We start from the raw sequence: 12,682 nt of genomic DNA, 5'->3' as shown, positions 1-12,682 counted from the left end.
ATCATAATTAGTGTATCCTGTAAGGATCAAATTCTTAGGTCCATACACAAGCATATAGTCCCTTGTTCTCCTTAGATACTTGAGGATGTTTTTGACAGTAGTCCAATGATTGTGTCCTGGATTAGATTGGAACCTGCTGACGATTCCAACTGCAAAGTGTTGGAAATAGCAAGACCCTCAGAACGATGAACTGTAAGTCGTCAAGGCACGACGGTTAAGCGAAGAGCAAAACTTGCAAAACAGAAACTCGTTATAGGCTGAGTCGTGGAGCTCACTCTCTTTAAGATATTTCGTGGCTCTGCCCAAGTGTGCAATTAGGTCTGAAAATTGCCAAAGACATTTCGTGACGATCAGAATATACACCCTTTCTAAACTCACTGCTTGGAAAGCTAAGATGCAAGAGGGAAGGAAAATGAAGTGGGAATTTAGAAAATGAATTCTGTGTATCACGGACCATTTTAAAAATAATCAATTGACCATTTTATTTAAGCCTCGCCTCGTCTCTCCACATCTGATCGACAGCGGCAGCGGTGCGCGTGTGGGATGTCCACCGAACCCACATTGGTCTATCTCCTCACTCCCTCCAAAACATGGGTACCTCTTGGGGCCCAAACCCAAAACACAAGGTTGGAGTACATAAAGGAGACTTCCAACACCAAATTTTCCAATGTGGGATTCTCCAACCAACAAAGTTGGTTCCCTCTTTGTTTTGAAAGTTAAATTTTTAAGCGCCGCAATCTTCATCTCTGGAGAGCTTACTAAAGCAGTATATTGAGAAGAATGAAACAGTACTTCAGAATCAGGAGACTTCAATCTGCAATCTCGAAATTCAGATAGGACAGATTGCGCGCGAGCTCAAAAGTAGACCGTAAGGGGCATTGCCAAGTTTAACTGAGCTTTCGCGCAACTCGGGGAATACGGGAAAGGAGCAATGTCAAGTTGTGACTTTGCGAAGCAGAAAAATAGTAGCAGAAGAGAAGAAGGAGCCAAGTCGGATTGTTCCAATTGCGATGGAACCCCAGACCTCGTTGACCAAGAAGAACCAGAAGAAAATGAGACGATGGAACCAGAAGTTGCGTCCATTTCTAAGCCTATAGAGTAGGGAACCGTGAAAATACAACTGCCACCATTCCCTTAGAAACTTAAGAAGAAGAAAAATGATGAAGTGCAGTATCATCACTTCATGGACATGTTAAAACCGCTGCACATCAATATCCCTTTCACTGAAGCGATTGAACAGATGCCAAGGTACGTTAAGTTTTTGAAGGACATGGTGACGAAGAAAAGAAGCACAGGTAAGTTCGCAATAGTGGCGTTAATGCAAAGGTCAAAAACCATTATTCCACCGAAAATGCGCGACCCCGAAAGTTTCACGATACCCTACTCAATTGGCAGGATATATATATAGGTCAAGCGCTTTGCGATCTCGGGGCCAGTATCAACTTAATGCCCCTTTCAATTTTCAAACAATTGAATGTGGGGCAGCTAGCGCCCACGACGGTGACTCTCCAGTTGGCAGATAGGTCCCTAGTTGATCTAGAGGGGAAGGTGAAGGATATCCGGCAGACTTCATCATTCTCGATTATGAAGCAGACAAGGATGTACCCATCATATTGAGACGACCATTTTTATCCACTGGTCGCGCTCAAATTGATGTGTACAAGGGAGAGATCATCATTCTCGATTATGAAGCAGACAAGGATGTACCCATCATATTGAGACGACCATTTTTATCCACTGGTCGCGTTCAACTTGATGTGTACAAGGGAGAGATCACGCTGAGTGTGAATGGAAAGAAGCTTAGGTTTGACATTATTAAAGCCATGAAGTATCCGGAAGAAGAAGACCTAACAGATTCTGACAATGAACCCAATTATAATGAAGAAGAAGAGACGGAAGATGAAAATGAAGGAGAGGATGCGACCGCATTCGTAGCAACCTGCAATGCGATTATGGAAATGACAACCAAAGAAGAAAAACTGACGTTGAATGAAGAGAGAAAAGCACAACAACCTTCATTGGAACAAACACCCACTGTGGAATTAAAAACTTTGCCAAGCCACCTGAAGTATGTTTTCTTGGGGCAAAATGAAACTCTACCAGTAATAATTTCCTCTGCGCTTCAAGAAGAACAAGAGCATGCACTGCAGAGCAACCTGAAGAAGTATATAAAAGCAATAGGATGGACATTAGCATACATAAGAGAAATCAGCCTCGCATATTGCATGCATAGGATACGTCTTGAAGAAAACCAAAAAGAGTCTATCGAACTTCAACGCAGACTAAACCCTGCGATGAAGAAGGTTGTGAAGTAGGAGATAATAAAATGGTTGGACGCATGCATTATTTATCCAATCGCTGATAGCACGTGGGTCAGTCCCGTGCAATGTGTGCCTAAGAAGGGAGGGATGACGGTAGTCCCAAATGCTAACAATGAATTGATACTAATGAGAACCGTCACTGGCTGGCAGATCTGCATGGACTTCTGCAAACTCAATGCAGTGACGAAGAAGGATCATTTCCCTTTGCCTTTTATTGATCAGATGCTAGATCGCCTAGTAGGAAATGATCACTTCTACTTTCTGGATGGGTATGCGGGCTACAACCAAGTAGGATAGTAGGAAATGATCATTTCCCCTTGCCTTTTATAGACCAAGAGAAAACCAAATTCACCTGCCCCTACAGAACGTTTTCTTTTTGCTGCATGCCATTTGGATTATGCAATGCGCTGAGCACATTCCAGAAGTGTATGATTGCCATCTTCTTTGAGTATCTTAAAGATTCAGTGGAAATTTTTATGGACGAATTCTCGGTGTATGGGCAAGCATATGAAGTCTGTCTAAAAAAATTGGAAAAGATACTAAAGAGATGTGATGAGACGAATCTTGTGCTGAACTGGGAGAAGTGCCACTTCATGGTGAATGAAGGTATTATGCTCGGGCAAAAAGTCTCCAAGAAAGGGCTGGAGGTGGATAAAGAGAAGATTGAGGCCATTGAAATGCTCCCACCTCCAGCAAATGTGAAGGCTGTCAGGAGTTTCCTGGGGCATGCAGGATTTTATCAACGTTTTGTGAAGGACTTCTCAAAGATTGCTTGACCATTGAGTACGTTGCTGGAGGCCGAGAGAACATTTGACTTTGATGAGTAATGCCTCAACACATTCAAGATACTAAAGAACACATTAATAACCGCACCTGTATTGATCGCACCGGACTAGATGAAGCCATTTGAGTTGATGTGCGATGCTAGCGATTATGCGATGGGGGCGGTGCTAGCACAAAAGAAGAATACTCCCCATCGCATATGCGAGTAGAACCTTGAACCCTACCCAAATAAACTACATTACCACTGAAAAAGAACTTGAGGTGATCTTTGCACTGGACAAATTTAGAGCTTACTTGTTGGGATCCAAAGTGATCGTGCACATCGACCACTCAGCAATCAAATATTTAATGACAAAGAAAGATGCAAAGCCGAAGTTGATTCGATGAGTTCTCCCCCTTCAAGAATTCAACAAGGAAATCATTCATCAAAAGGGGACGGAGAACTAGGTTGCGGACCATCTATCAATATTAGAAAATCTGAAAGTCGACCGCAACCAGTCGGAGGTGAACGCAACTTTCCCAGATGAGCAACTGTTCAAAATATGGTTTGTGAACAATTTCCTGAGAACTACACAACCGACCAAAAGAGGCGACTTAGACACCAATGCAAATCCTATTATTGGGACGAGCCACATCTTTCCAAGAGGGGGTCAGACCAGATTTTGCGTCTATGTGTACCAGAGACTGCTCATCAGCGCATCTTATCCCAATGCCATAAGTCGTTGTATGGTGGACATTTTTTAGGTCAACGAACAGCAGCAAAGGTGTTACAAAGTGGATATTTTTTGCCAACTTTATTTAAGGATGTAAGAGACTATGCAATGAAATGTGACAGGTGCCAACACGCGGGAAACATTTCATGGAAGAATGCGATGCCAATGAATATTATCTTAGAAATGGAGCTATTCGACATATGGGGCATAGACTTCATGGGACCATTTCCACCATTAAATGGTCACAAATACATTCTGTTGGCTGTTGATTATGTTTCCAAATGGGTTGAAGTGGTATCGTGCATCGCAAGCGATGTGGTGGTAGTCTCTAGATTCTTGAGGAAAACTATCTTCACTCGTTTTGGCACCCCATGTGCCATAATAAGTGATGAAGGCTCCCACTTTGTTAATGGCGTCATCAAAAAATTGTTGCTCAAATATAATATCCACCATAAGGTCGTCAACGCATACAATCCAAAGACAAACGGCCAAGCCGAGGTGTCCAATAGGGAAATCAAGCTGATCTTAGAGAAGGTGGTGAAGCCTTCATGCAAAGATTGGGCCATGAAGCTTGATGATGCCTTATGGGCATACAAGACTGCCTATAAAACACCTATAGGAATGTCCCCGTATACACTGGTGTTTGGGAAGGCATGCCACTTACCACTTGAATTGGAGCACAGGGCAATGTGGGCAGTGAAAAAGCTTAATTTTGATTTGAAGACTGTAAGGGAGGCAAGGAAACTTCAGTCGATCGAGCTAGACGAATGGAGAACTCAAGCATATGAAAATTCTAAGATCTATAAGAAGCGCGCAAAACATTGGCATGACAAACGACTATGCGAGAAGAATCTCCAAGTTGGATAGAAGGTTTTGCTATACAATTCTCAACTTCGCCTTTTTCCCGAAAAATTAAAGTCATGATGGTCTGGTCCATTTATAATCAAAGAGGTATTCCCGCATGGGGCGGTTGAGTTATCCAATAAGGACGGGACCAATGCATTCAAAGTCAACGGACAAAGAGTCAAGATATATCACGGAGGAGACTTGCATCACGAGAAAACCTCCATGGACCTGAGGAATTCCTGACTAAAGAAGAAATGGACAGTCCCTGCGATAGCATGCGATACAAACTCATCAGGGATGCAATTTTTTTCTATTTAAGTATCCTTTTTATATCCTCATTTCATGAACTCACTCTACCTTTTGATATCCTTTTTACACCACCAATTAAAAAAAATTATCAACTTTGTCTTTTATATTTTTGACCCTCTCGATTTTTTTAGCAACGATCGTGGTAAACGATTGTGGTGGAACTATGCGATAAACGACAAAACGCGACCAGTTCATTCAGCCTATCGCAATCGAAGAAATCAGTTCACCGCAAAGAAGGATGCGATCACAGATGATGCAGGCAACAGAGCAAATTTGGGGGTTGTATCATTCTTTGACTTTGTTTATTCCAAATTTTACATTCTCGCATCTCATTTTTAACTTTTATAATTTTATCATCGCATCTTCTTTAGTTGGCGCAATCATTAAATATTGATTACTCTAGTTAGTCACTGCAATTTTTTTTCGTACCAATTATGATTTCAATGATGAAATGCTTGCCTCTATTTCTCATCACATGTACTAGAATGAACTTAATTTTAGGACTGTCAATTCATGAAATATTTCTAGAAGTTAGTAGTCCACCAGCTTTCTTTCAAACTGACTTTTACAAACTTCCTAAAAGCATCGAATGAATTCTTTCAGTCTATCAGTAATGAGGGCATTACTGCGTTTAAATTTGAGGGTGCCAGTATTTATTTTCAACCTTGCTACCTTTAGACATTTCAAAAAAAAAAATCATAACGTTGAAATCGGATGCTACTCGTAGTTGGATATTCGCATGACACCCGTGGGGGCAAGCCAAAACGAAGGTAGGAATCGTGATCAACGCATAAATAAAGTGATCGCAACTCCACTGCCAAATGGGCATGTGTTTAGACTGAGAAAGAGCACCTTGTTCGTAGCTGGATGCTCGCATGACACCCGTGGGGGCAAGCCAAAACGAAGGCTAGGCACTTGGACCAGCACAAGGTCATAAAAAGAATATCTAAACGATACAAGGATAAAAATCATTTGGAAACACCTCGGTTGAAAAAGTTTTGAAATAAATCATGCAATGTCCTAGAAACAAGTAAAGTCTTTTTTAAGGTTAACCTTGCGGTCCCTAAGTTTTAGAAATATTTTAAGAAGAGACCTGGATAGAAATTAAGAAGATTTTGGTTCATAAAATTTGAATAAGGCACCTCGAGAAATCTAGGTAAAGAAAAGGCGGCTCACTTTCTAAAGAAGGTTTTTAGTTTATGCTTGAGGATAAGCATTGTTCTAAATTTAGGAGGTATGATAACGGGCAGAAATACACGTTATTACAGCGCAAAGATGTAAAACAATGTAGGTATGCAACGATAAAAATAAACAAAATCGTGTCCAAAAGCATTAAGTTGAGAATATAGCGATCGCATGCGCCTATTGCATTAAAGCAGCTAATTTACTTATTTTGTGCAGGAAAAAACGTTGGTGCAAAGAAAATTGTGATCCAAGGAATTCGGCGACCGCGCACACTAAAAGATTACGACCGCAAAGGCATGCGATCATATGCACTCGCGAAAATTTGCTCAAGAAGGTGGCTGCATAAAGACGACACATCAAGGTGAAAACATAATAAATCATGATGGGACGAAAAGCTGATGACGATCGAATCCAAATTTAGTTGACAAGCCGTTAACGACACACTGCAGCAAGTACATTCAACTTTTTGGTGACCATTAATCGGCACATCAGACAGAAGAATTAATGACCACCCATCATTGCAATCATTTGAGCGAAAAGCTTCTTCACCTTGAATTCTATAAATACCGAAGGCCACCATCGTTAAAGAAGTTTGAATTCTACACAGTTTTCCACATACATAGAAAATAGAATATACAATTAGTTAGCCTTTAGTCTATAGTTGTTCATACACTTAGAGGTGGAGGCGAGTGAAGAGAAGAAGACGTCGAGAGATCTTTCCTAGGTAGCTCGAAAGACTTTCGGGAAGCACTGAAAAAGGAGAGAGGGCCGACACTTGCGAAAGCAAGGATATTCTTCTGGACAGAGTAGAGTAGAAGACAGTGTAAAAGCCTCGAGAAGCAAGACATTGCTACAGGGCTTCTTATCCCTAATTTCCATTGTTGTTTTATATTCTGACTTTATTCATAAAATGGAATTTGCATCTCAACATCTGTTCAATCTCTTCACATTTCGCATAAGTAGCTAAATTTCTAAATGGGTTGAGAAGCACTTAGCTAGCATGACCTAAGATCTTCATTTTATGCGATCATCTTGTCTTATGTATGCATCCTTCACCTTTTAGAGATACTTGAGAGAGTAGTCTAAAGAAAGAATCTAGACTCGAGAGAGTCAGGTCAGAATCTAGGCTTGAGAGAGTCAAATTAGAATCACATAAGCAAGAGATAGAGACTTAGAGATAAGTTCTGTTCGCTATCATGCATCGCATGCACCCTAGAAATAGGATAGGATAGTATGCGATCACCTTGTGTATGTGTGTATCATTCATCATCGCATAGACAAGAATAAAGGCTTAGACATAAGTCCTATCGACATTATCGTATACATCACATGTGTCCTAGAATAAGGAACTGTGGCCTTTGCATTGAGAGATGACATGTTGTTGTGTGTATGTCTAGCATGATCGCTTAACTTGAACGCAATCTTAGGAAGTGTTAGCTAAATCCCTTCTCAACTCGTTCCCCGCATACTCATTATAACTTTCACTGTCATAAACTCTTTACTCAATTTCGCCGCATAAGATCTTTAATTAAAAACAACACATCAACCAACTTATTTGTTTTTGTCACCACAAAGTAATCAAAATTTACCAACGCATAGCATCTCAGTAGTCCCTGTGTTTGACCTTGAAACGTAGTAAAATTTATACTTGATTTTTACTAGAAAAACTTGGATATGCAACACATAAACCATCATCGCAATTATACACCATTATTTCATCACGTTCACAACGCATTAGCATCGAAACGAACCATTTTAAAATTAATCAACAGACCATTTTAAAATTAATCAACGAACCATTTTAAAAATAATCAATGGATAAAAATAATAATAAAAAAAATACTTATTAATAAAAAATAATAATAAAAATTTACCAATGCATAGCATCTCAGTATTTTTTTATTAAAAATAATCATCACACATACACACTCGCCTCGCCCGACCGACGGCGGCGTGTGTGGGATGTCCATTGAACCCACATTGGTCTAAATGGACAAAAATAATAATAAAAAAATAAAATAGTATTTTTTTATTAAAAATAATCATCACACATACACACTCGCCTCGCCCGACCGACGGCGGCGTGTGTGGGATGTCCATTGAACCCACATTGGTCTAAATGGACAAAAATAATAATAAAAAAATAAAATAGTATTTTTTTATTAAAAATAATCATCACACATACACACTCGCCTCGCCCGACCGACGGCGGCGTGTGTGGGATGTCCATTGAACCCACATTGGTCTATCTCTTCACTCCCTCTAAACCATGGGTATCCCTTGGGGCCCAAACCCAAAACACAAAATTGAAGTACATAAAGGAGACTTCCAACACCAAATTTTCCAATGTGGGATTCTCCAACCAAAAAAGTTGGTTCCCTCTTTGTTTTGAAAGTTAAATTTTCACCCAATACAAAGTATATGTCACGACGTGTACACAACATGGCATACATCAAACTCCAAACTGCAGATGCATATGTTTCATCTCCTCAACATCTTAATGTTTCTTAGGACACTCTTCCTTCGACAAATGAATTCCATGCCTAAAAGGTAACATACCTTTCTTGGAATTTTGTATATTATATCTTGACAACATCTTATCAATATAAGATGCCTGAGATAGTGCCAATGTTCTATTCTTTTGGTTCCAAAAGATCTTTATTCCTAGAACATATTGAGCATCACCCAAATCTTTCATTTTGAACTGTGTTGCTAACCATCTCTTTACGTCAGCAAGAAAACTTGTCTCATTCCCAATGAGCGAGATATCATCAACATAAAGAACTAAGAATGCTACAGTCTTGTTGACTATCTTCTTGTACACACAAGGTTCGTCAACATTTTGTTCCAAGGCATAAGATTTGATCGTAGTGTCAAACCTTATAATCTAGGATCTGGATGCTTGTTTCAATCCATAAATGGATCGATTAAGCTTACAGACTTTCTGTTCCTGTCCTTTTTCGATGAACCCTTCTGGTTGAGACATAAAAATACTTTCATCAAGATAGCCATTCAAAAAAGCTTTTTTGACATCCATTTTCCATATCTCATAGTCATAATATGTGGCAATGGAAAGAATTATTCTTATTGATTTTATCATGGCAACAGGAGAAAAAATTTCTTCATAATCAACTCCTTCTCTTTGGGTAAAACCTTTTGCCACGAGTTTGGCTTTATAGGTCTGCACCTTGCCAGGTTGGTCTCATTTCCTCTTTTAAATCGATTTGAAACCTATAGGTGTAACCCCATATGGTTGATCTACAAGTTCCTAGATAGAGTTGAAGTTCATAGACTCCATTTCATCGTCCATGGCTTTTATCCATTGTTCCTTGTCAACATCTTCCATTTCCTTCTTAAAGGTTAATGGATCCTCTAAATCATCATCTTGTATGATGTTTTGAGTTTCTGTTTAACCCATATAGCGTTCAGGTTGTTGAATAATCCTCCCACTACGTCGAGGCATCCCAAATTTTGGGATGGATGTGACAGGACAACAACAGTTATTGATGGATCAGCTTGATCAACAACTCTTGTTGATGTTTCCTTAGTATCTTTAGTCAGTTCTTGCAATATTAGTTTACTGCGAGGTAGATGATTTTTAATATGATCCTCTTCCAAGAATGTAGCATTTTTCGATACAAATACTTTATCTTATTGGGGATCATAAAACAATCCCCCTTTTGTTTTTTTGGGGTATTCTGCAAATAGGCATAATTTCGAACATGTTTCCAATTTCTTAGGATTCTGTACCAACATGTGTGCTAGACAACCCCAGATATAGAAATGATGTAAACTAGTTTTGCATCCTTTCCATAATTCATACGGTGTTTCTAAAACACTTTTCGATGGAACAACGTTTAAGATAAATATTGCAGTCTGTGCTGCATACCCTCAAAAGGATTGAGGTAACTAAGCATAACTCATCATTGACCGAACCATGTCTAACAAGGTTCGATTTCTCCTTTCTGCAATATTGTTTTGTTGTAGTGTTCCAGGAGCTGTGAGTTGGGATTGAATTCCATGATCGACTAAATAGTTCTGGAATTGCAAATCCATATACTCATCAATTCGATCATATTGAAGTGTTTTAATTCTTATACTTAACTGATTTTCAGTCTCAGCCTTAAATTCTTTGAACTTTTCAAGTGTTTCAGACTTATGACTATTAATTAAATATAGCCATATCTAAAGTAATCAATAAACTGACGAAGTACTGATAGCCTCCTCGAGCTTTTACATTCATCAGACCACATAGGTCTGAATGTATAAGTTCGAGAGGCTCTTTGGTACGAAGACCTTTGTCAGAAAACGATCTTTTAGTCATTTTCCTCTCAAGGCATGATTCACATGGAGGTAAAGAACTATCTTCTAACTGATTTAGATGACCATTTTTTACCAATCTCTCAATCCTATTGAGATTAATGTGACCAAGCTTGAGGTGCCAAAGATAGGCGTTAGGAGAAATTTTCCGTTTCTTGTTATGAGTCTCAGCCGTTTTAAACATCTCTATATTTAAAATGGCTCTCGCTTCAGTTGGTTTTAATATGTACAAGTTATTTTCAAGTCTTTTAGAATAAATATGAACACCTCTTGAATAAACAAACACTTCATTACATTCAATAAATACACTGTACATATTTTCTAGCAGAAAGGAAATGGAGATCAGGTTTCTTTTCATCTTAGGTACATAGAATACATTCTCAAGTAAGAAAAAAAATCTCCAAAAAACAACTTTACATCTCCTGCTGCTTCAGCTAAGATGACTTCACCCGTACCTAACTTGGAAGTCATCTCAAGTTCAGAAAGTATTCTCCAAGAACTAGTTTCTTGTAGAAAAGTGCAAACATGATTAGCGGCGCTTGAATCCAATATCCAATTAAGGTGAGAATTCTTCACTAGACATGTTTCAACAACTAGTAAATCAGATTTACCTTGTTTTTCCTTTTCTGCTTTCTTCTCAGCCAAATATTTTAGGCAGTTTCATTTCGAATGCCCAACTTCTCCGCAATGGAAACATTTTTCTTTAGGAGTTTTGTTTTTGTTTTTCTTTGCAGTGGCTTTCTTTTTCCCTTTTCCTTTCTTCTTCATTTGTATGGTTTTGTCTTTAAAAGAAGAAGAACCAGACTTTTTATCATTAGTGGGTTTCGTTTTTGACGTAGACCCCTTATAAAACTTCTTAGGTTTCGAAATAATGTTTATTTCTTTTTCCTTCAGTTTCATCATTGATTGATAAGTCTGTAATTCATTCAACAACGTCGTCAAATTATAATTGATTTTGTTTATAACAACATTTGTTTTGAACGGTAGATAACTCTTTGGGAGAGATTCCAGTATCATGCTCACTTGACTCATCTCATCTATCATCACCCCGTGAGCCTCCGCAACATTAAAATGAACCATCATATTGAGAACATGTTCTCTTACGTTGGTTCCATCTTTCATGCGCGTAACATAGACATACTTAATAGCTTCATGTCTAATAGAAGATGACAGTTGCCCGAACATCTCCTATAATGACGCCATTATCTCACGGACGGTGGGCATGATCTCATGCTTCTTATTGAGTACATTAGATATACTCGCTAAGATATAGGCCCGAGCTTTTTCATTTGCCCTCACCCACTTATCATAGATGTCCCAAACATTTTGGGTGGCTATTGAACTGGGAACTAAAGGACATTCCTCCGTCAACACAAACCTCAGATCGTCTACAACTAATATCGTATTAATGTTTGATTTCCAGGTTGAATATCCCTCTCCATTAAACTTATTAAAGGCAAGTAATCGTATGATTGAATTTGACATTGCTGAAACATTTTAAACAAACTCTATTAAATATGCATCTAAATCCAGTTTTAGCAAAAATAATAAAGTACCCAATAAATCTTTATTTATTTGCAATGATACTTTAGTGATTTAGAACAATTGCTAACCAGGGACAATCACGAATTCCTTCACAGAAGCAAGACAGTTCTTACCAAATACTATTTTCAGAATAACTCATATTCCGATAGTTTTTTTGGTTATCGTCTTCGGTCAAGATCTTTACTAACAATTAGTAATTTTTGTAAGTTTGACCCGTCATTTCAGATCTTATAGAACGGTATGAATATGACTCCGAAATAGAAGATAATACCCAAGGCGGAACTATAAGACCTTATTCATTTTACTGAAGCCTGGATTGTTCCGAATCCTATGTTACAACTCTCCAAGCTAGTGTCGGCTAAAAACGACAGCAGACGCAACATAAGAATCTTATGGTTTAAATTAATGGAGAAGACTGTAGGACAATGTTGACACATTTCCTTCACCTACTCACTATGAACTACCTCTTGCATTCACCTTGTTATTGACCCATGCAAACACTTTCTAAATGGAGCAGTCGCGGTAAAAGTGACATGAAGCCGAGCATGGATATCACGGTATGAACTCTTGAGGACGTGAGAGCTAAAAACTATATATCGAATATATTGTTAATCTCCCACTAAAGTGTTCTATGTGTTTGGGTATTTTACTTAGGTGTAA

At 38.7% G+C, this 12,682-nt stretch overlaps 1 protein-coding gene across 1 annotated transcript; it reads left to right on the top strand.

Moving 5' to 3' along the window:
- Positions 1–2,408: 2,408 nt before the first annotated feature.
- Positions 2,409–4,684, top strand: LOC120067495. Its single transcript, XM_039019046.1, has 2 exons — positions 2,409–2,590; positions 4,204–4,684. Exons 1-2 carry the CDS (start codon positions 2,409–2,411, stop codon positions 4,682–4,684), a joined length of 663 nt encoding a protein of 220 aa, XP_038874974.1.
- Positions 4,685–12,682: the final 7,998 nt, after the last annotated feature.

Source organism: Benincasa hispida, chromosome 12 (assembly GCF_009727055.1).
Source record: "Benincasa hispida cultivar B227 chromosome 12, ASM972705v1, whole genome shotgun sequence".
NCBI lineage: Eukaryota > Viridiplantae > Streptophyta > Magnoliopsida > Cucurbitales > Cucurbitaceae > Benincasa > Benincasa hispida.
The sequence above is the reverse complement of the archived record's forward strand: the minus strand, read 5'-3'. Positions and strand labels throughout refer to the sequence as shown.